The sequence below is a fragment of the Diceros bicornis genome, chromosome 1, assembly GCF_020826845.1.
Source record: "Diceros bicornis minor isolate mBicDic1 chromosome 1, mDicBic1.mat.cur, whole genome shotgun sequence".
NCBI classification, from domain to species: Eukaryota; Metazoa; Chordata; class Mammalia; order Perissodactyla; family Rhinocerotidae; genus Diceros; species Diceros bicornis.
In genome coordinates this window covers 35,664,034-35,683,480 of record NC_080740.1, presented here as the reverse complement: position 1 = coordinate 35,683,480, position 19,447 = coordinate 35,664,034, and the positions used below count along the sequence as shown (strand labels likewise).

At 41.8% G+C, this 19,447-nt stretch overlaps 1 protein-coding gene across 3 annotated transcripts in view; it reads left to right on the top strand.

Moving 5' to 3' along the window:
- The window catches only part of MCC (MCC regulator of WNT signaling pathway), a 399,974-nt gene that overhangs the window by 273,256 nt on the left and 107,271 nt on the right, over window positions 1–19,447 (top strand). For all 3 annotated transcript variants that reach the window (XM_058538632.1, XM_058538623.1, XM_058538640.1), the window contains one exon: window positions 16,127–16,240. In XM_058538632.1, coding sequence (XP_058394615.1) covers window positions 16,127–16,240 — 114 coding nt within the window. The remainder of the gene's footprint in view (window positions 1–16,126; window positions 16,241–19,447) is intronic.

The window sequence follows — 19,447 nt, the reverse complement described above, 5'->3', positions numbered from 1 at the left end:
AGAAAAGGAAAAAAAGATGAAAGAAATGCTGGAACCAAGTACATGGCTCTATTTGTCCATGTTTTAAAAGAAGTACTTGCTGTAAAGAAAGAAAGAAAAAATTTAATTTAGACACCACATTAATTACTTCTTTCCATGAAGACCAGACCTCCCAATGATCTTGTCCTTTCAAAAGAAAATAATAAAACCCATTTGTGCAACTTATTAAAAATCCTAAGACTTTTACATTGGAGTTGTGCTATGTGGGGTAGATCCATCTAATTCTATCATGGTAGCCATCGCTGAGGTGTCATGCACTTGCCATCCCCAGAAGAAAGTATTTTATTTAACCAAAGTGAAGTTGGGCAATGCATAAATGCTAGAGCAGACTAGAAACATATCATTTATGCCGATCTCCCAAAGCAGTGCACTTTGCTGTCCGGTCCCTGAGTTGCCTCTTGCTGCCTGAATAGCTACCATTAAAGACATGAGGCATTTTGTTTTCTAGACAGCCCTCTGATTGTTTCCTACACTCACACAGGAGTGCCTGGCTGCAGAGCTTTCTGTTTTTCTCCCAGGTCCTCCCACAGCAGGTCAAAAGGTGACCTGTCACGGGAAAGAGGGCAAGTCGATGAATTTTAAGAAACCCACCCTTGTGTCTGGGCTCTGCACCTGAGCAGTTTGACAGGGTCTGAATGAGAGAATTCTTTTTTGAGAACAACCTCAAGCTGTTTCTCGGTCCACAGCTCAACTCCACGCAATTATCTAAGCATGAATGCTCCTCCGTGTGCTTGGCTGGGAGGGCGTGGGGACAGCATTACAGGAGATGATGCAAGATGAAGGCTTTGATGTATTTAGGTGCAGGAATGGTCCTGCAAGAAGTCGTTCAAAGGACCCGTCTTTTTTAACCTATAATGCTAATTCCTAATTATCTTCTGCTTATTTTCCTTTGTCCTTCTAGGTTTCTTGGCTTCCTTCAGAATTAATGGCTGCCTCCATGTATACGGCATATCCTTCTATTTCCCCTTCCCCCTGCCCTTCGGATTGATTCTTTCTCCTCCTCCCTTATCCTTTTCCCTTCTTAGCCACAAAACAGCAAGAGCAGTGCAAATCACCGTCTCCTCTCCACCTCTCCCCAGGGCAGAGGGCAGGCATCGGGACAGTGGCAGTTCCAAGATTTCTATACAGGAGGGATGCTCTCCAGCGGGGGATTGGGGAGGGGAAGGCACAGGGGGCTTGTCTTACAGCTCTGTCTGCTCAGCCAACACAGTCTTTACATGGATTGATTGCTTCAGTTGGACGCCTGCAGGAGAGCTGATGGATATTATGGGGGCTGAAGCCTGCATAAACTGTTGCTACTGGACTAGCCTGAATTCAGGGGGTCTTTGCTTTACAGACTTTAGTGGGTAAAATGCAGTACGTGGGATTAGCCTTGCCTCGTCTTTTGCCCCTGCCCTGCCTTCCCCTCCCCACCTCCAATCTGTTTGCTCTCTTCTCCCCCACCCCCACCCCACTAGGAGGGCTTAATAAAAAATCCATGGACACAGCGGAAAAGCATGGGTTGCTGTGGCCTGCGCCCACTATTTAAACTTGGAGATTCAGAGTTCCAGAAACCGCAGGAATTTTGTGCATATGGTATATTCTGGAATTTGAACTCACCATAGGCGAGGTCTGCTTTATATTATCATCCTTCATAGCACAGATTTATCATTCTGTATACCCTATGAAACGCTTTTCTGTGGAAATCATTTAACTTATGGGGCATAGCTAATCTTTTTTTGTTTTTTTTAAAGTATGTGAATAACTGCATTTTTGTCCGTACAATACAGTGGGAGAAAGAAATGCAAGTATATTTTTTCAAAAGGTTTCAAAGAACAGATCATGTAAAACACTGGTCTAAATGGATATGAAGGTACTCAACATCTGGAATGTATTAGGAAAAAAGAGCACATTTTCAGCAAAATTTTAACACTCTGAATTTTAGTTATCAATTCCTTAAGGCTCTCCAGTTGCCAGGTTGATGTGAGCATGAACAGTGTGTAAGCTGCAAATAGGCTTGCTGTGGCATGCCTGCAGTTTACTATTGCACTGGGTGTGTGAAATGACTAAAGAAAAGTCAGCTTAACCTTGTTGCTTTACGAGGATACTCCCAGGCTCTGTGTTTTCCCAAGATATGATTTGATATGTTCCCACTTTTTCTTTGTGAACATAAATCTCTTGCCCAAAAGAATGTAATATCTGGAATGAGGTGGGTTAAATTTTTAATTTTTACCATCTTGAGACAATAGGCAATTTTTGAATAATTGTGGTTTCTTTTAAGATGACAGTTGAAAGGGGAAGTTGCTAGTTGTAGATCTGGTTTCTCTGCCCCAGGAAAGATTGTTTTAAAGGTCTAATGGGAGTTTAGATCTGTTCCATTGCAAATGGAAGGTGGTGGTTGTCTTTACATTTTTGACTCGTCTGTTACTTGGAGGGAGGGGGAGCTATTCTTTTATATATCAATCACTTTAAATAAATATCCACTTCTGGTGCAGTCATTTTCTGGGTCACCCTCAGCCCTGCAGGTGTGTAAATGCCACAGCCCTCGGGCCACAGTGCAGCAGGGAACGAAGAGCAGGATCCTGCGCTCCTGTAAATGTTGCTCTATTAAGAATCGCGATTGCCAGGATTTTTGGAAACCAAGAAAACAAACAAAAGCTTCTTTGAGGTGCCCATGCTTCCCTTGAAATAACCTGTTTTTCTTTGCACACGGAAAGAAATGCCCTCCATAATCGCTCTGTGTGTTGACTCACCTTTTTTTGCCCCAGCGCATCTATTGGGGTGTAAAATGAGAGAATCATCAGACTGGAATGAATTTCCAGAGGCTGTAGAGTAAACGCCCCAGCAGGACTGCACTCACATTAGCTCAGAGAGACAAACTCATTCTCATCTCGAAAGATTTTCCCGGGAGAAGAATTCCATAGCCGTGGCTATACCTTCTAAGACATAAGCTTCACTGTCAGGAGAGACTGTGAGAGCAAACCTGAATCCTCTTGCTGAAATGTAAACCCATTATCTCAGCCTGTATACACTGGTGACTACCCTCAGTGTGAGGGCTCCTCAAGTGCCTGTCAGCTCATGCTAATTTGCCTTCATCCTTTCTGCCTTGGAGCTAAATAATCCCATTTCACTTTTGTGATGTTTTTCTGGGAGCCCAGAACTAAGCTTAATATTTTTCATAAATGATACCCTGGATTGAGATTAATGGGAAAACTATCTCACAGAGTCTTTGGATCTTGTTATCCTATTTATCCATCTCAGAATGGTGTTCTCATTTAAACTATAATATCACCAACACTGTTTCATAATTATCATTTCAGAATTTTTACCTCACAGGGTAACTCAACATGGGCCTCTAAGGAGACTGTATCTGAATATCAGGCAGCTGACTCACCGTTTTTTCCACTCCTGTGCCTAATGATTGACAGTGTCAACCTCTTTAGCAGTGAAGCTCAGCTGTAATAGTTTGGGTAAATTTTGGTTTTTGTATTGTTGAAACTGCAGTATTTCTAGTTACTGCCAGATTTAGGCTTTCTTTTGACATTTTTATCTAGGTTGGAAATGTTTCATGCCTAAACAGCCTTGGAATCTTCAGTAGTTTTGCTGCTTACTGCCTTTCGACTTTCGGGAAACAAAGTAAGGCAGCTTTAGGGATTTTTGTTGGCATTCTAGTATTATGTCTACAAGGAGGTAATAGGAAAGGAGTGTTTGGGGAGGGTGTAGACATTACAAGAAACTCCAGGAGTAGATGTCACCTCTTTTGCTGAGGTATGTTTGAACTGATGGTTAGGCTGGACTTCATGTGCTTGGGAAAATAGGTGTCTCCCCCTTTATAAGCACAGGAGGAATTTAGTTTGCAAATGAACCTATGTAATGGGAAGAAAGCAATGCCATATCCAAAAATGTGTGAAGAAAGAACACCTTATTGCTACCCAGAAGCTCCAACCAAACTGTCTCCCTCTGTCACCACCATTCAGCTAGGTCCAGAACTGTGCATCGATTTGTTGGGAGCCACACATAATAGTCTGGAAGACAGTGCCTCCCAACTGGAGGCTCCTTCCGTTTAGAGAAAGCCCGAAACAGCTGCCAATACCTGTGCCCAAAGGAAAGTTTCGTTCATCAGCCCACCAATGTGGCCTCCTCTTTATCCTCCCTGCTGCTTCCCTTCCAAGGGTGTTACAGAAGTCCCACAACAGTGGCAGGGTAGAGATGAGCACCGATGTAGGAGACCTTACGTTGTCCTTAGCTCCCCCATCTGCAGTTGGTTAGTTCTGCCACGACCCGCCCTGTACTTTATTAATTTCCGAGTTAGCCTGTGAAATGGAGGGGGCAAGAAGGGGGCTAAATCAATTTATAAGAGAGAAAATTGTCAAGGCATATGCGATAAAATGTGTTCCTTGTAGGTAGAAGGGAAAAAAAGGAGGCTTTGTTTATTAAAATAATGCTGAGCTGTTAGGTACTTGTCCAAATGACTATTATTCTGTGGTTTCTAGAGGCAAAGTGGGAGAGTAGGGTGCCTTTGAGGGACAAGCAGCTCCTTACAGGAAAGGAGCCGGAATGCTGTCAAGCTGGACTTGAACCACAGTGTTTCATTCTCGTCTGTGGCTCACTTGCATTGTGTTATAGCTCGCATCTGCAGTTCTCACATCTTTGTGATTTGGCAAGAAGTTGTGAAACACTCACCAGGCCCTGGCCAGGTTGCAGCTAGGGTGGGGCGCACACCCGCTTTGGTGAGTTAGTGCCTCACTGGCAGAAATGGAGTCTTTAATGGTTGGTTTGGCCACAGAGTTCACCCTACCCTTTACCTGCACCATAGCTTCTTCCCTCCAGGGCTGGGCACTGTCAAAGCAAGGATGGGATCTCACTGAAACTCCCTCTGGTTCCAGTGGCTTTTCCAGCTTGTACAGCAGTGCTGTAAACCATCTGGTGCTGGGCGCCATCCAGGTCTGCAATCTTGACTCCTCAGATTCTCTCCCTTGGCCCACGCCAGATCGTGCGATCTGAAAAAACGTGACCCTGGAACTATGGTAAATGAGATGCAGTAATGGCGAGTGGGATAGGTCAGCTGGGGAGTTTTTGGTTTCAAGGACTAGAAAAGCTCAGTGCCTCAGTTTCCCTATCTGTAATAACAGTGCCTATCTTGTTGAGTGGGAATTCAGTGAAAGCCCACGTGAGGCAATTGTCATGGTCCCTGGCACATAGGAAGTGTGCTGGCCAGAATTTGTCTTGTCCTGGGTAGCACTTATCAAAAAGCACATTGACATCCTGGAGGGGCCATTGGGGGATAGAGGCTTGTTCTGGAGATTTGGTGACTTAGAGGGATGTTAATGATACAGTGAATTATTTGGAGAGTTTGAAGTATAGAAGAGAATACTATATTAAACATATTGTTTCACAAAAGCTATTTTAAGTATATTTACATGTAGAAAAATGACAAATATTGGGGAGTGATGGGATCTCTAGGTGGTGAGGGTAAGGATAATGTAAGTTCTTTTATCTGAATTTTCTAGTTTTCTAAATTTATGCATTTAACAAGTATTGTCTGAAGTTTTACCATGCGCCAGGCACGGTTGATCTTGTTCGTTGGCTATTTCCCCAGTTTCTTGACATGTCTGCCTTCTTGGAACTCACAGTCTCATGGGGAATGAGTCAACAAAAAACCTATATGATGTATCGTCAAGTAGTAATGAGTATTGTGAAAAATAAAGAGAAATAAATAAATAATAAATAAATAAAAATAAAAAGGATAGAGAAGGGGTCGGGGGGGAGGAAAACTTGTTCCACATGGTTGGTGGGGCCAAGTGGAAAGCAACCCAAAGAATTGAGAGAGTGAGCATATATGTGGGAAATAAGGATTACCGTGTAAATTATTAGATATGTATTTCTCTACTTTGTTGACAACATAGTGAATTGTGTATATTGTGGCATTTATTCAGCTCATCTTTTTTGTTTTTGGCTGTCGTGAACGGATCTTTGTGCATATCTTTGCTTGCAGTAAATTCTTGTGTCTTTACTACTCAGATACATTTTTATGGAAATTCATTTGGGGGGTCACTCTATATGTCCCACTTGGTTGTTGATCCTCTTTTACCTTGTGATATGAGGAGTCAGGAGGAGGGGGTTACAGACTGGGCATGAGGCTGCTCCAGTTTCTAGGCTGTTCGGGATTGATGTGTTTGCCTGTTTAGCTGCAGGACCAGCTAAGGTGCAAGGAGCAGCTGATTCAGTTGCACATGTTGAAAGGCAAAGTGTACATTACTATGTTTAATGTGATCTGGGCCTCAGTGTGATGAGTCATTCTGATTGCTTAATCAAGGTCTGTGTAAACAAGGAGATAGGATGGTATCCCATCACTGCTTTCAAGGCCCAATTTTATCTTGACACTTTTTAACAAACACAAAGCGTGGCATGATGATCATGACAATTAAGATGATGATAGTTATTGTGGCTAACATTCTGCCAGGAAGCATTGTGGTTGAATGATTTACCTGCAGTATGTTTTTTAATCTTCACAGCACTGTGTGGTTGGGTATCATTCCCATTTTACAGGATGTGTAAACTGAGGCTTGGAAAATTTTAGCAACTTAACCCAGGCTGAACTGCTATTCACGTCTGGGGTTTTTACTTGGTTTTGTTTTGTGATAAACCTGTTTCCTAATCACTAAACTATCTTTCCCCATCTCTGCCTCTACTCCTTGTCCCATTGTCCTCCTTTCCTGGGAACAAGATGATCCTGGTTGGGACTAGTATTGGCTAGCTTGGGTGAATTGGAAAGGAGAGACGATTCAGACCTTTTCTTCTATTTAAACACACTGTTCTCTGAAGCAGTCAGCAGCGGCCTGATGGGAGGGAACCCTGAGCAGATTTGAAATGTATCTCTCCTACCCTTCTGGGGCTTTGGGTTAGATGTACCAGTGAGTGGTAAGTGACCCGCCAGTCAGCAGCCCTGCGGTGAGGAAGAAGGCAGGGCTTCCCTGTGCCTTCACTGAAATGGGAGCTTGTTTATGGCATCAAGCATTTTAAATTGATTTTCTTTAAATGAAATAGTGCATTTTAAGGTATCTTTTTAAAGTTGGGAATGCATTTAAAAATGATTGTATTGAATATCTCAATGGTTGACATCTTGGTTGTCTCCTGTACTTTAGTGAAAAGTCTGAAAGCATGTGCCTTGAGTTTTATAAACACATAAACTCCATATGTATATATGTGTGTGTTAATATATGTGTATGTGTATAAGTATGTATCTCTATATGTGTACACACACTCAAATCTAAATCTTCAGTTTTTTTCCCAAAGAAAACACATTGTCCTCAATCCAGTGAAAAATAGGGTCCTTCCAAAGCACTTCAACTATTGGTGTAAAAATACATGGGCCTTCCCTGATCTGCAGAGTTTATTGACTGTTTCACCATTAAAGGTACTTGGTTTCTCTGGAGTGGGGAATTCAATACCTGCTGAATTGGATCAATATAAAAATTTATGAACAATGCAGGCCTTGTCAGGGAACTCTTGTACTCCTGTTCATATAATTCTCTGTGGGAGTTTCTGCCTCAGGGATCACATCAGTATTTAGTGCACGCTGAAATATTCATGTCCTCTGATTAGCAGGATTTAATTGTTACATCTTCATCTCCTTCATGATGTGTCATTAGGATGCAACCCACCTTGAAATTTAAGTAGGTGCCGCCAGTTTATTGCAATGTCTTTATTTTGTCTGTGTTTCTTTCCAAATATCTTTGTATACACATGTAATTTTGATTTGCTTTGAAAATAAAATAATACTACAAAAAAGTTAACAATTTATCTGTTAGTGGAAAATACTAAGTGACTTATTTTTCTAGCAACTATTATTATAATATTTGTATAGTAAATTTTTTTAAAATATGTATGATATTCTACTGTTTAGATTTTTTATTTTTTAAGATGTATCAGTTAAAATAACCTTTCTTCCCCTCTACTGTTTGATTAAAATAATTAAGGGCTTTTTCACCTACACTGCAATATTTTCCTCTTTAACGTTGCCTCATAAAGAATGGAAATAGCTGGAGATTAATTTTTCTCTGATAACTTCCTGAGTCTGATATCAGCTGAATGGTCTTCCGTTTCTCAATATGTTGGAAGTTTTAAAGAAGTAATACCTTTTTCCCCACACTAATTTTGCAATTCTGCTTTCCTCTTTTATAAAAAGAGCCCTCTGTCTGAGACCTTGTCTTCTCAACAGTTTCCTGGGTATCTGCAAGGATCTCAGAAGTGCTATGATATTCTGTTGCAAAGCGTGAGGCCTGGTGGTTAGAACGGGGCTCTGGGGTTAGACACACCTAGGCTTTCCTTCTAGCTCTGCCACTTGCTAGTTTGACAACTTACTGGACTTCTACGCCTCAATTCCTACCTCTTTAAATTGAGTTTAATAACAGTACCTATTTCATAAGGCTGTGTGAAGAATATCAGAGAAAATGCATGTTACATGCTTAACATAGCAACCAGCATGTAGTAAGCACCCACATGTTAGCTAATATTATTTCCAGTAAAAATTATGTCACTTATTTTTAGAGGAGCATATGTTTGCAGATGAAGTGGGATTGAGGGTCATCTTCAAAGCTGGGATGGTCAGTTTCAGACACCTCCCCTCGTTGTGAGTCATCTCCCCAGCCATTTATTTGAGAAAGGAAAGAGTTGCTTCAGGTGAGTCCTGGGGCTGAAGGCATGGCTGCCTTCACTCTTAGTCCCTGGGCCCTGCTTTGTGGTTTGGGACCATCACCTATGTCACACACCCTTGGATAGGGTCAGTTTTCTTGTGTGGATGGTATTCTAGTGCTGCCATGTTGAAGGGGCCTTAGAGTGTTGTTTTCAACAACTGAATTTCAACGGAGGCTTAAAAAGTAAATCAGGGGCCATTGATCTCTCAGTGAAATTATCATATAAAATGGGAGACAAAAAGCTGCTGCTTTCTGAGTTGATCTGGGGGAGCAAAAGTGATTTGCATGCAGTGAGCAGTCTTGTAGATGACATTGAATGAGTTTTAAGTTTCAAGGCTATGAGCAGCCTTTCTTGAAATACTGCACAGCAGGTGCCCCTAGCTGGAATTCTAGCAGTAATAGGAAAGTTCCAGTCCTGGAAGCCACAACACAGGCCTGATTGTGTCCATCTGGCAGGGAACGCTACCCTTTTGCTGGGGATTTTGTTCTTGATGTGTCTGAATTAGAGCCGAGTATGGGCAGTGTTGGGGAGGGAGCTGAATGAGGCTGCCTTCTCGTGTACAGATATCCAAGGACGGGGCTGGGATATACACATCGTTCACCTCCCAGCAGCTCCTGCATTGCCATGTGGGAGAGTAGGAAGCCTCTGGACAGGGAAGGAAGAAATCAGAATTTGATGAGCCTTGTTTCTCTGGGTCTGTTTTGTGTCTTTACTACGAGGGAATTGGACTAGACATTCTTGAATTCCTTCGCCAATGGTAAGATTACGTGTGATTCTGAGTGCTCTTTCAATTTGTGGGGGAAAGATCTTGCTGATCACTTCTGTATATAGTGAAACTTCCTTGTACGGTGAGCTTCAACAGATCCTTTCTGGGACCAGTGGGCAAATAAAGTATGCAAAGCCCTGAGCACAGAACTCAGAGTGGAGCCATCTGTTACAAACCCTTCCCAAAAGGATGAAAAAGCACAGGAAGTGAAAGAGAGTCCCTCAGATTCACACCGAGCTGAGCTGACCTCCAGCCCACTGCTGGAGGGCGTGCCCTGCGACCTTCCCCTACTCCTCTCATCCATGGAGATGGTGACCCTGCTTCTCCCCATGTCCCTGCCTCTGTCAATGCACGCATCTGACCTCCCTCCCCACATCCTCCTTCCCACCCACATACATGCACAGGCGTGCACACGCACGCATGCACACATATGCATCCTACAAGCAAGGGAGAGCAGTGGCATGTTGAGATGTACCAGCAAGGCACATAGCCAAGATTAGAGCATGGCGGGTCTGTGTGTTACCATCTCTTCTACTATTTATTAGTTTTCTGCCGCTGGGCTGATTTCCTGTTCCTCCTCTGTGCCTTGGTTTCCTCATTTGCCAGAAGGAGGTAATAACACCTGTCTCACAGCATTGTGGTGAGGATTAAATGAGATACTGTAGGAAATGTGCTTAGCCCAAGAGCCGGGTACCCGTTAAACATCCAGCAAATGGTAACTGTTAATATTATGACTTCTATTATTACTATCGAGATGCCTAGAATTCTCAAAATGTTCCAGAGGTTGGCATTGGGGTTTTGACACTGCCTCTCTCCTCTCTCCTGCGGGACTCTGCAGCTGATTGAATTAGGTAAAGTGCAGAAAGCACTTAGTGCAGAACCTGCCACAAGTACGTGCTTGGTAAAGTTTCATAGCACTGATTTCTTCCCTTTAATGAAGAGAATAGTTCACTAGGTGAAAGAAGTCAGCACTACCCATTGTCATCACTCAAACATAAGCAAAAACTTTGTAAACCTTGTATCTGGGGGGCAAGTGGCTGAGTTAGAAGGAGAGAATAGTAATTCCTGTCATCTCCTAGTGGGAAGGAAATAGAGATGCCCTGGGAGTGAGGGGCATGACTTAATAGGAGCACCTCAGGGAGCCAGACCAAATTAAGGAGAAAGAGAACAAGCAGTTTGCCCTGGATGCACTTACCTGCCAACCAAGCAAGGAAGGCCGGCTCAGCTATCATACCATTAGTGACCTGTGGTACCTGTGGCTGGATGGAGACTCTAGGGATGAACTCATTCCTCTGTCTCAGGTGTGACTGTGGAAGCCTTTGGTCCCTTGAAGACAGTGCTCTTAAAGAGCAGACCAAAGTGCCCGAAAGATGAGTAAAATGGTGGACTTAGAGTTTGACAGCCTAGATTCAGGTCCTGGATCCCCCTCATCAATCACTGTCCTTGGGAAAAGTACTTATCCCTCAGCAAACTGGGAATTGTAGCTTCCCTGTAGACCACAGAGCTGTGGTGTGATGGCGAAGGTCCAGTGGGATGATGGGAGAGTTTGGGCATATGTTGGTTGTTTTTATTGCCAGCAGTAGCAAGATGGAAAAGCACCTTACAATGGTAAATACACAGTGATGTTCCTGAGGGCTCATCAGTCATTGGGCTTCTGGCTTAAAAGGGCATCTTAAGAAGTGTGAGGCCCTTTGTCTCACGGCTAATGTGTAACAGGAAAGACATCTATCCCTTAGCTGAGGAGGAACCACTGGGAGAGGCTGTCACAAACGCACTGCTCGCTTCTCACCTGGGCCCCGGGCGGCTGGACACCTTATCTGTCAGAGGCTAAGCAAGACTGTCATTACAGCAAGTTGAAGAGTGAAGTATTAGTGAAGTAGTGTTTCATCCAAAAATAACAACCATTTTGACAGATATCTTGCAGCCAGATTTCCAGGTGGTTTAGTTTCATTTGGATACACACTGTAAAACGAATATGAAGCAGGGCTCAGAACAGCCTAGGGAATTAGTGCGTTTTATCTCCAGAAATATGAGGTATGTACGGATTTATATCCTTCACGCACTAGACCCCAATTTGTATAGGAAGTATCAAGGTCTTGTCTCAACCTTGCTTAGGCTTCAGGTTAAATTTCATGGAGAACTAAAAGCCTTGGCAGTCAGCTCCTTAAGAGAAGCCTTAGGACTTCAGCAGAATCCAGCAAAGCAGCTAAGGCCTCTCAGTTCAGTGTGGATGGATACCCACTGGAAAGTAAGCTGCCCCAAGACAGGACTGTGTTACTTACTCATCTGAATGTCCGTCTCACTACCTTTGATGGGGTTATTCTGAGAAGGTTGGTGACTTAGAACCTGGCTGGGAGAGAAGAAATGCAAGTTTGTTGAGTGCTTACCTGGTCCAGACACTGTGCTGGTCACTTTATGGAGGTGGTCTCATTTTGTCTTTACGACAGCCCTATAACAAAGAGATTGATTAAAATGTCCAAAGACAATCCACCACCAAGTGGCATAAATGAGATTTGAACCCACTTTTATCTGATTCTTTATAAATTAGGATTAGATCAACTTCATTTGCCAGGGTACCTCAACCTAACAGTGGTCTATACAACAGAGGTCTGTTTCTTGCTATTCTGTTACAGAAGTCTGGAATTAGGTAGTCCAAAGCTGGTAGGATGGCTCTACAGGGTTGTTAGGGACTCCCACACTTTTTGGCTCCCTAGCGTAGGGACCTCATCTTTATGGAGCAAGGTGACTGCTCGAGCTCTATCCATCACATTAATGTTCCAAGCAGCAAGGATGGAGAAAGAGAAGAAGGGTGTGACCTCTGTCAAAAAGATTTTCCCAGAACTCCCACATAATATTTCTGCTTATGTCTCCTTGGCCGGAACTTTGTCACATCGCTACACCTAGCTCCAACTGCAAGGGAGGCTGGCAACAGGGATGGCTTAGCTGAGCAGCAATACGCCCAGCTGAAAATCGAGATCTTGTTCCTGAGCATGAAAAGAAAAATGTGTGGGGGAAGAGACCAGCGCAGACTCCAAACATCGTATGTTTTCTTTCTCTTTGGTTAGTGAAACATCTTCTTTTAATGGTACTTCATAGTTCATATGTCTGAAGCTCTGACTCAAGTTAGAGGCCATTTCAGAAATCAGGATATAAATAAAGAGATGCCCAAAAATGGTATAAATGTAATTTTCCTATTATAGATACTTGATAGTTTTGGTTGCTTTGGTAAATTTATCTTTCCAGGATTTAAACCCCCTGTCACTCCTTTTAAAAATTACCTGGAAGGCCGTCTATACTTCTTATTTTTTAATGCTTGCCTTGACACTACAGAGGTTCCATCATAATACTTGTAGCATTGCTCACAAACTCTAGCTTTTTAATTTGCAGGGATACCACCAGGTCTGCCAGAAAGAGGGGGATGAAACCCAAAAAGAAGAGAGGTCAAGTCAGCTTTTGATTACAAGTTATTGACAAGGTGGGACAAGGAGGGCTGCTGAACTGAAATTCACAGGGAGTGTCCACTCCTTTTGGTGGGAACTTATCTCAGTCATCAGGTGGTGAGGGAGTGGTCTGCCAGCCTGACTCGAAGCAACATGTCTTGCGATTTGCAGGCAAACTTCTCTCTCCACCCTACTTCCCACCCTGTGTAGTTAGCTTCTGCTAAGTAATTGTCAGTAGCATTAAGGAACAGTGGATATTCTATCTCGTTTTTCAAGTTTTACCTTCTATCCAAAGAGCTGGTGGACAGAGAAAGAAGATGCAGCCAGGAAAGGAAATAACCCTTTACAGTTTTTATGCTGCAGCCTACATGTGCAGAAAACACAATCACAACTCTTCTGTTTCTTTAATACAAAAGCCTCTTTCTCTTAAAAAAAAAAAAAAATCAAATTATTAAACAAAAATTATCCCCAAAAATGTTTGAAACCACTCAGAGGCTACCACTAAAACGTTAGAATGCTATCTTTCTAGGGTTTTTTTTTCTGTTACATTTTCATTACTTTTATAATCAGAGGGAAATATTTTAAGTAAAATTTTCATCCATGTAAAAAAAACTGAAACTTACTGACACATACAACATCGTATCGTGAGGAAAGGTAGCCTTGGTTCTGGTGCTAAGCTCCCCATGGCACCTGGAGTAAGCAAGTCAATCTCTGGCTTTCAGATCCTCACCTGCAGATGTGAAAGTGGGAGATGTGAAGTACCAACGGCCCTTTCCTCACTCAAACATCTGTGATTATGACACATGAGACAGTCTACAGAATTTATGTGGGATCACAGAGTGGGCGTCTAGTCCAGATGTTTCTTAATTTGGAGTTCTTGGATAGATTCCAGAGTGTGTCATCACCATAATTAGGTGGAACACACGCACAAACCTCACATTTATACTCTTCTCTAGGAGAAGGGTCCGTCACATTCATGAGATTCTTAAGGAATCTGTGACCCAAGGAAGGTTAAGAACAACTGGTCTATTCTCATTTTATGGATAGGCATCTTCCATCCAGGGAAGTGAAGGGACTTGCCCCAAATGCTCATCTTATGGATCTTCATTGCCATCAGGAGAGCTGGTAGGCCAGAAGTGTTATCAGCTCCAAGTCCAGTGGTCTCCCCTTAGCAATGACCCATCCTGGACCCCCTCTGCCGTGTACTATGATGGAAATAACTACTCTATGTGTTTCCCTGTCTGCCCAGTTCATGAAGTCAGTGTGGAATATACAGCCTCCTCTGTCAGCTTTTCCCCCTAATTCTCCCCCTTCTGGCAGCCTTTTCCCCAGAAGTAGGAGGGGAGATGTGTGAGAGAGGAAGCAAGTCTAGGCTCACACGGTTGACATCCTTGTTTCCTCTCCTATATTTCTTAAAGAACATCTCGGCACTCCATGTATTTTATCCTTCTCGCCAGAGGTGGGGTGGGGAATCTTCTCCCACGAGTTGACATAAGAGTGTTAACAGGCCACAGTGTCTGACACTGAAGGAAAATCCTCATATTGACAGTTCAGAGACGGAGGGGGCAACCCAGCTGTCTAAGGAAGTGAATTTGTGTCCCTCTCCACCATACTAGAAGCAAAACAGCCTCACAAAGATTGTACAATGGGACCACTGTGGTATTTGTGCTGAGAATTCATCACACAAAACCTTGTATCTGGAACCCAAAGTGACCTTTTCTGAGCAGCCCTAGCCCTACATGAAAAGGCAAATACCGCCAGATTGCCTGACATTTCCTTTTTTAAATTTCAAGCATTCTTGATTTCACATCGGCTATTGATCTGTTGGTTTGCAGCCCCAATGCAATTAAGTGAAGTCAAATTCACTGTTGTTATGGTCTAACATAAAAAGCTGCTTTGAAACCCCAATCCCTGCCCTATCTCCTTCTCCTCTACCCACCCCCCATCCCCAAGCCTACCAGCCCATGTGCAGTGTAGAGGGGCAGGTTGCAGAAAAGAGCATTTTTCTAAACCTGAAATTAAAATCTTCAAAGTTGAATTGTGTACTGTTGTACTGTGTCCATCTTTAAAGATCAAATTTATTTGCTCACTCCCAGCTTAAAATCTCTGTTGGCAGAAGCTACAAAAAAAACCTATAAAGAGGGAGAGTTTGTTCTGATTCTAATCACTCACCCAAATGTAATGTGGAGTTCAGCTAGGGCATGGTCTGAGCTCCAACTGGAACTGACGGTGAAGACAGATGCAAAGTAGTGACTCAGAGGGCAAAGAAGGCTGAAAGGTGTTGTTGCTCTGGGATCATTGCATGGAACAGATCTTAAAGATAGTCCCAACCATTGGCCAGAAAAGCCACAGAAGGCAAGTGTATGGAAGGTGTGTGTGCAGCTGAAGCTCAATGTTCAGAACTTGAAAGTTAAGCAGGTTGAGATCCTGGAAGTGCATATTACCCCTTGTTATCTGTTGAAGAACATTCTTTCTAGCTCCAGTTAACCTGAGAGAGTTGAGAAAGATATCTGGATGGTTTCTTGGTTTGTCTTTTCATAGCATAATTTATCAGAGTTCTGGTTCTGTTCCTGCAAGATGGCTTCTTATTAGCACAGAAGAAGCATGGTCAAACTAGTCTGTCTGTGGGGCAGTGAGGAAGGAAGAGCTGGCAAGAAAATAAATGGGCCAACTTTAAGAGGAGACAACTGAAAATATGAGCTCTCCCATTTTTTCTTAATAGCCCCTTGGTTTGTCTGTACATGCAGCAATATGGGTGATTGAATTGCAAAAAATTGAATTGCCCTATTCAACTTGCTTATTTTCCAAAATAAAGGTTAATTCGGTTCTGCCTTTTCCTTGCTTCTTTGTTGAGAATCAGGTAGCCCCACACTAGCTCTTAAATGTCATCCTTACTGAGTGACTCAGTAAAAACCCTCAGAATGAGGAGCTTTGCTCTCTATTCTGGTTGGACCATCCACAATTAGGTCCCACTGCCCACACATAACAGTTTTCCCCCAGTTATATTTAGGGTGACCATATAACCCAGCTTGCCTGAAGGCACCTAATTTATGTCCATTGTCCCCTAAGATTAATAGCACCCAAAGTGTCCCGTTTTAGATGATACATTTCTTATATGATTACACTGATTACAGGGAACGAAGGGAAGGAAATGAGTTTCTGCTGAAGGGTCTCACCTTGTGCTCCTTTCTTTCTGTCACCGCAGCTCCATTTAGCAGCCCTGGCATCGCTCAAGGGAGATATAGTGGAGCTTAATAAACGTCTGCAGCAAACGGAGCGGGAACGGGACCTTCTGGAAAAGAAATTGGCCAAGGCACAGGTAAGGGATCTGGAGATTTTTTTAAAACTTTTTTTTTTTTTAATTTTAAGATAAAACAGATATAGAAATTCACCCCAAACAAATTACAGCTTAATGAGCAAACATTCTCATAACCATTGTCCAGGTCAAGAAATAGAATTTGCCAGTCGTCCCAGAAGTGATTGTCTCTCTTTCTGAGATATTAGCAGTTATTGATACTCAGTGCCTCAGTTCGTTAATTCATTAAGATTTACAAAATCATGATATTTTTCTACCATTTCTTTCTCAGTTATTAATTGGAATGCTTTTATAGAGACATTTCCCATCGTTTATTATTTGTTGAAACAGTGGCATAGTTCATAGAGGAAAAGCGGAATAAACTCTTCACTCTTTACATGTAACATTTTTCAAGATAATTGATTTCCTATGATCCTCTGAAAATGCCCGATTATTTTTTTAAGTGTTATTATGAACTTACGGATTTAAATATGTCTGAGTTTCAATCCATTGTAATCATTTTCCTTGTAGAAGCTCAAATTATATATCTTTGGCCAGTGAGAACATCTTCAGGTTGGCTCCTGACATAAGCTTGGTAGTTATTCCAGGCTCATCTAGTACATTTCTTGCTCTAAACCTGGAATTAACCATTCTCCAAGTGGCCCTGGTTTCTCTCAGCAGGAAATGGTATTTCAAGACCGCAATCTGGGTGCTAAGGATGCTTATTGCTTCTGGGTTGGTTATTGTTTTTAAGCCTCCTTTATAGACAGAGCCAAGAAATTATTTACTTACTTATTTACCTACGTGTGTGTATATACATTTTAAGATAAAAATCCCTTAGGAGTTCATACTAATCTCTCCAATTCAAATTCAGACTACGAGGTGTTTTTACTTACCTTCTTCTGTATTTTATCTGTATCTCCTTTCTTGCACATTAAGAGTCCTGGTTCTTAAGGTTGCAGAGGATGATGGAATATTCCATAGTTATTCATCTACTTCATCTCATATTATATATAAACCCAATCTCAGAATAATATTAATGCTACAATAAATATAGTTACTGAGAAGAATTTAAAAGAATGTTTTGTTTTGTTTTGTTTTGTTTTGCATTATGCTGTTCTCATTCCCTCAACTTTTTGCAGTTGTATGGTATCCACGCTGCCTGACCATACGGCCATTGCATCTCATGCCCTCTCCCTTTTATTCCTCGTTTAGTCTTCTACAGGAAACTGTATATTTAATGTTTACCCTATGGTCCTTATGTCAATGTCCCTCGATTGATGGATTGATTGCCTGAAGCTTATTTTCTAATAGATTCCTCAGAGTCCTCTAATAGATTCCTGTTTTCTAACAGATTCCTCACCAAGTTCTTGCTTGTTAATAACAGTATGCCTGTGCCCTGCATACTTGAAAGGCATTTTTGCTGGATATAAAACCCTTGGCTCATTTTTTCTTTACTTGAATATGTTTCTTTATTCTGTTTTGGCATAGAGTATTGTAGTTAATAATAATACAATTTTCTTTCCTCACAAGACACTTACTCTAGAAATCCATAGCATTTTTCTTTCTTTTTTTTAAAAATTTACTAGAGTAACTCTTAATCTTAGTCACTCTGGTTTGATAGTCTCAGGTTTGCTGTGTATCCTTTTGATAATATTTTTAAATCTTTTTTTAATTTCAGGGAAGTTTTTTAAAATCATAGTGTTTTATATTAGTTTTGTTCTCTTGCTTTGATTTTCTTCTTCAAGGATGCTTAGTATTTGTATGTTATATCTTCTTTGCCTGTCTTGGCAAAGAATATGTCACTGTCTCAAATCCTTTATATGTCTCCCTTTTTACTTTGGTTTTCCTGTTCTCCATCTTCTGTTTCTCTTGGGGCATTATATGTTGTGTTTAGTTCCTCTTGTGTGCCTTCTAGTTTAGTCTTCATTTCTGAAATGCATTTTTATTTTATTTCTAATTCTTTTCTGTGTTCTGTCACCTCACTTCTGAGTTTTTCTAATTCTGAATTATATTCTTTCATGTCTTATGTCATTTTATTTCCTTAAGGTCTTTTACCTTATTTTCAAAGAGTAGGCTAGTGTTTTGGGCTTTTCTTTTTTTTTTTGGTCTATTGTGTGGCATGCTGTCATAGTTTATAGGGATGTTATTCTGCTCCTTTTTTTTTTCTTCTTTCTTATAACTTTGTATGGAATTTGACCTCAATACTTTGTTTTTCGTTTGTGTATGAAAAATAGTTTCCTTGAATTCTTGGGATACAAAGTTTAAGATGGGTTTTTAAGCGCATAGAGCTCAGTCTTGTGTTGTCTTCACATGGTCAAAAATATGGCAGCCTGCTTTCCGACACTTCCTGGCTCTGTTCCCCTCCCCTGCTTCTGTCTGGATCTGTTCTGTCTTTGGCTCTGTTATCCCTATCCTGTTGAATTTTGATTCTGCTCCCAGCAGTTTCTACTCCTGTGTTATATGCCTTGGTGGTTCACGTTTGAGGCTTTACCAGATCGTGGAAGAACAAGTTCATGTGTAAATTTATGCTAAGTGGCTTGAGTAAATTTTACCAGCTCTCTAAATATTACAGAGCTGTAGTTGAACTAAAGTATAAAATGTAAATGGTGGTTGTGTTCATCGGAAATAATCAAAAAGAGTTTCCACATCTGTTGAGTAATTGTTAATGGTGACACTGGAACTAGCTGAATAAAAGAAGATTCATTACCATGGTCATGAGACCAACCTGTAGGTAGAGTTTTGAGAATAGTGATAGGAAGGGAAGAGCTGAGCAATGGAGCCCAATATCAATATGATGGGGAAGACAAAGTATTTCATTATGTTTTCTATCGCTGTGTAACAAATTCCCACAAACTCACTGGCTTAAAACAACACACATGGATTATGTCACAGTTTCTGTGCAGCAGGAGCCCAAGCGTGGCTTAGCTGGGTCCTCTACAAGTCTGCAGTCAAGGTGTTGGCCAGAGCTGAATGCTCATCTGGAGGCTCAAATGGGGAAGAGCCCCCCTTACAAGCTCACTGAGGGCTTGGTGGAGTTTCTTTCTTTGTGTTTGTAGGATTCATGGCAGCTGGCCTCCTCAAAGCCAGCAATGGAGAGAAAGATGCTAGAATAAGTCTGCTGGCAAGACAGAGTCTTATATTATGTAATGTAATTATGGGAGTGACATCTCATCACCTTTGCCACATTGTACTGCTTAGAAGCCAGTCACAGTTCCCACCAGACTCAAA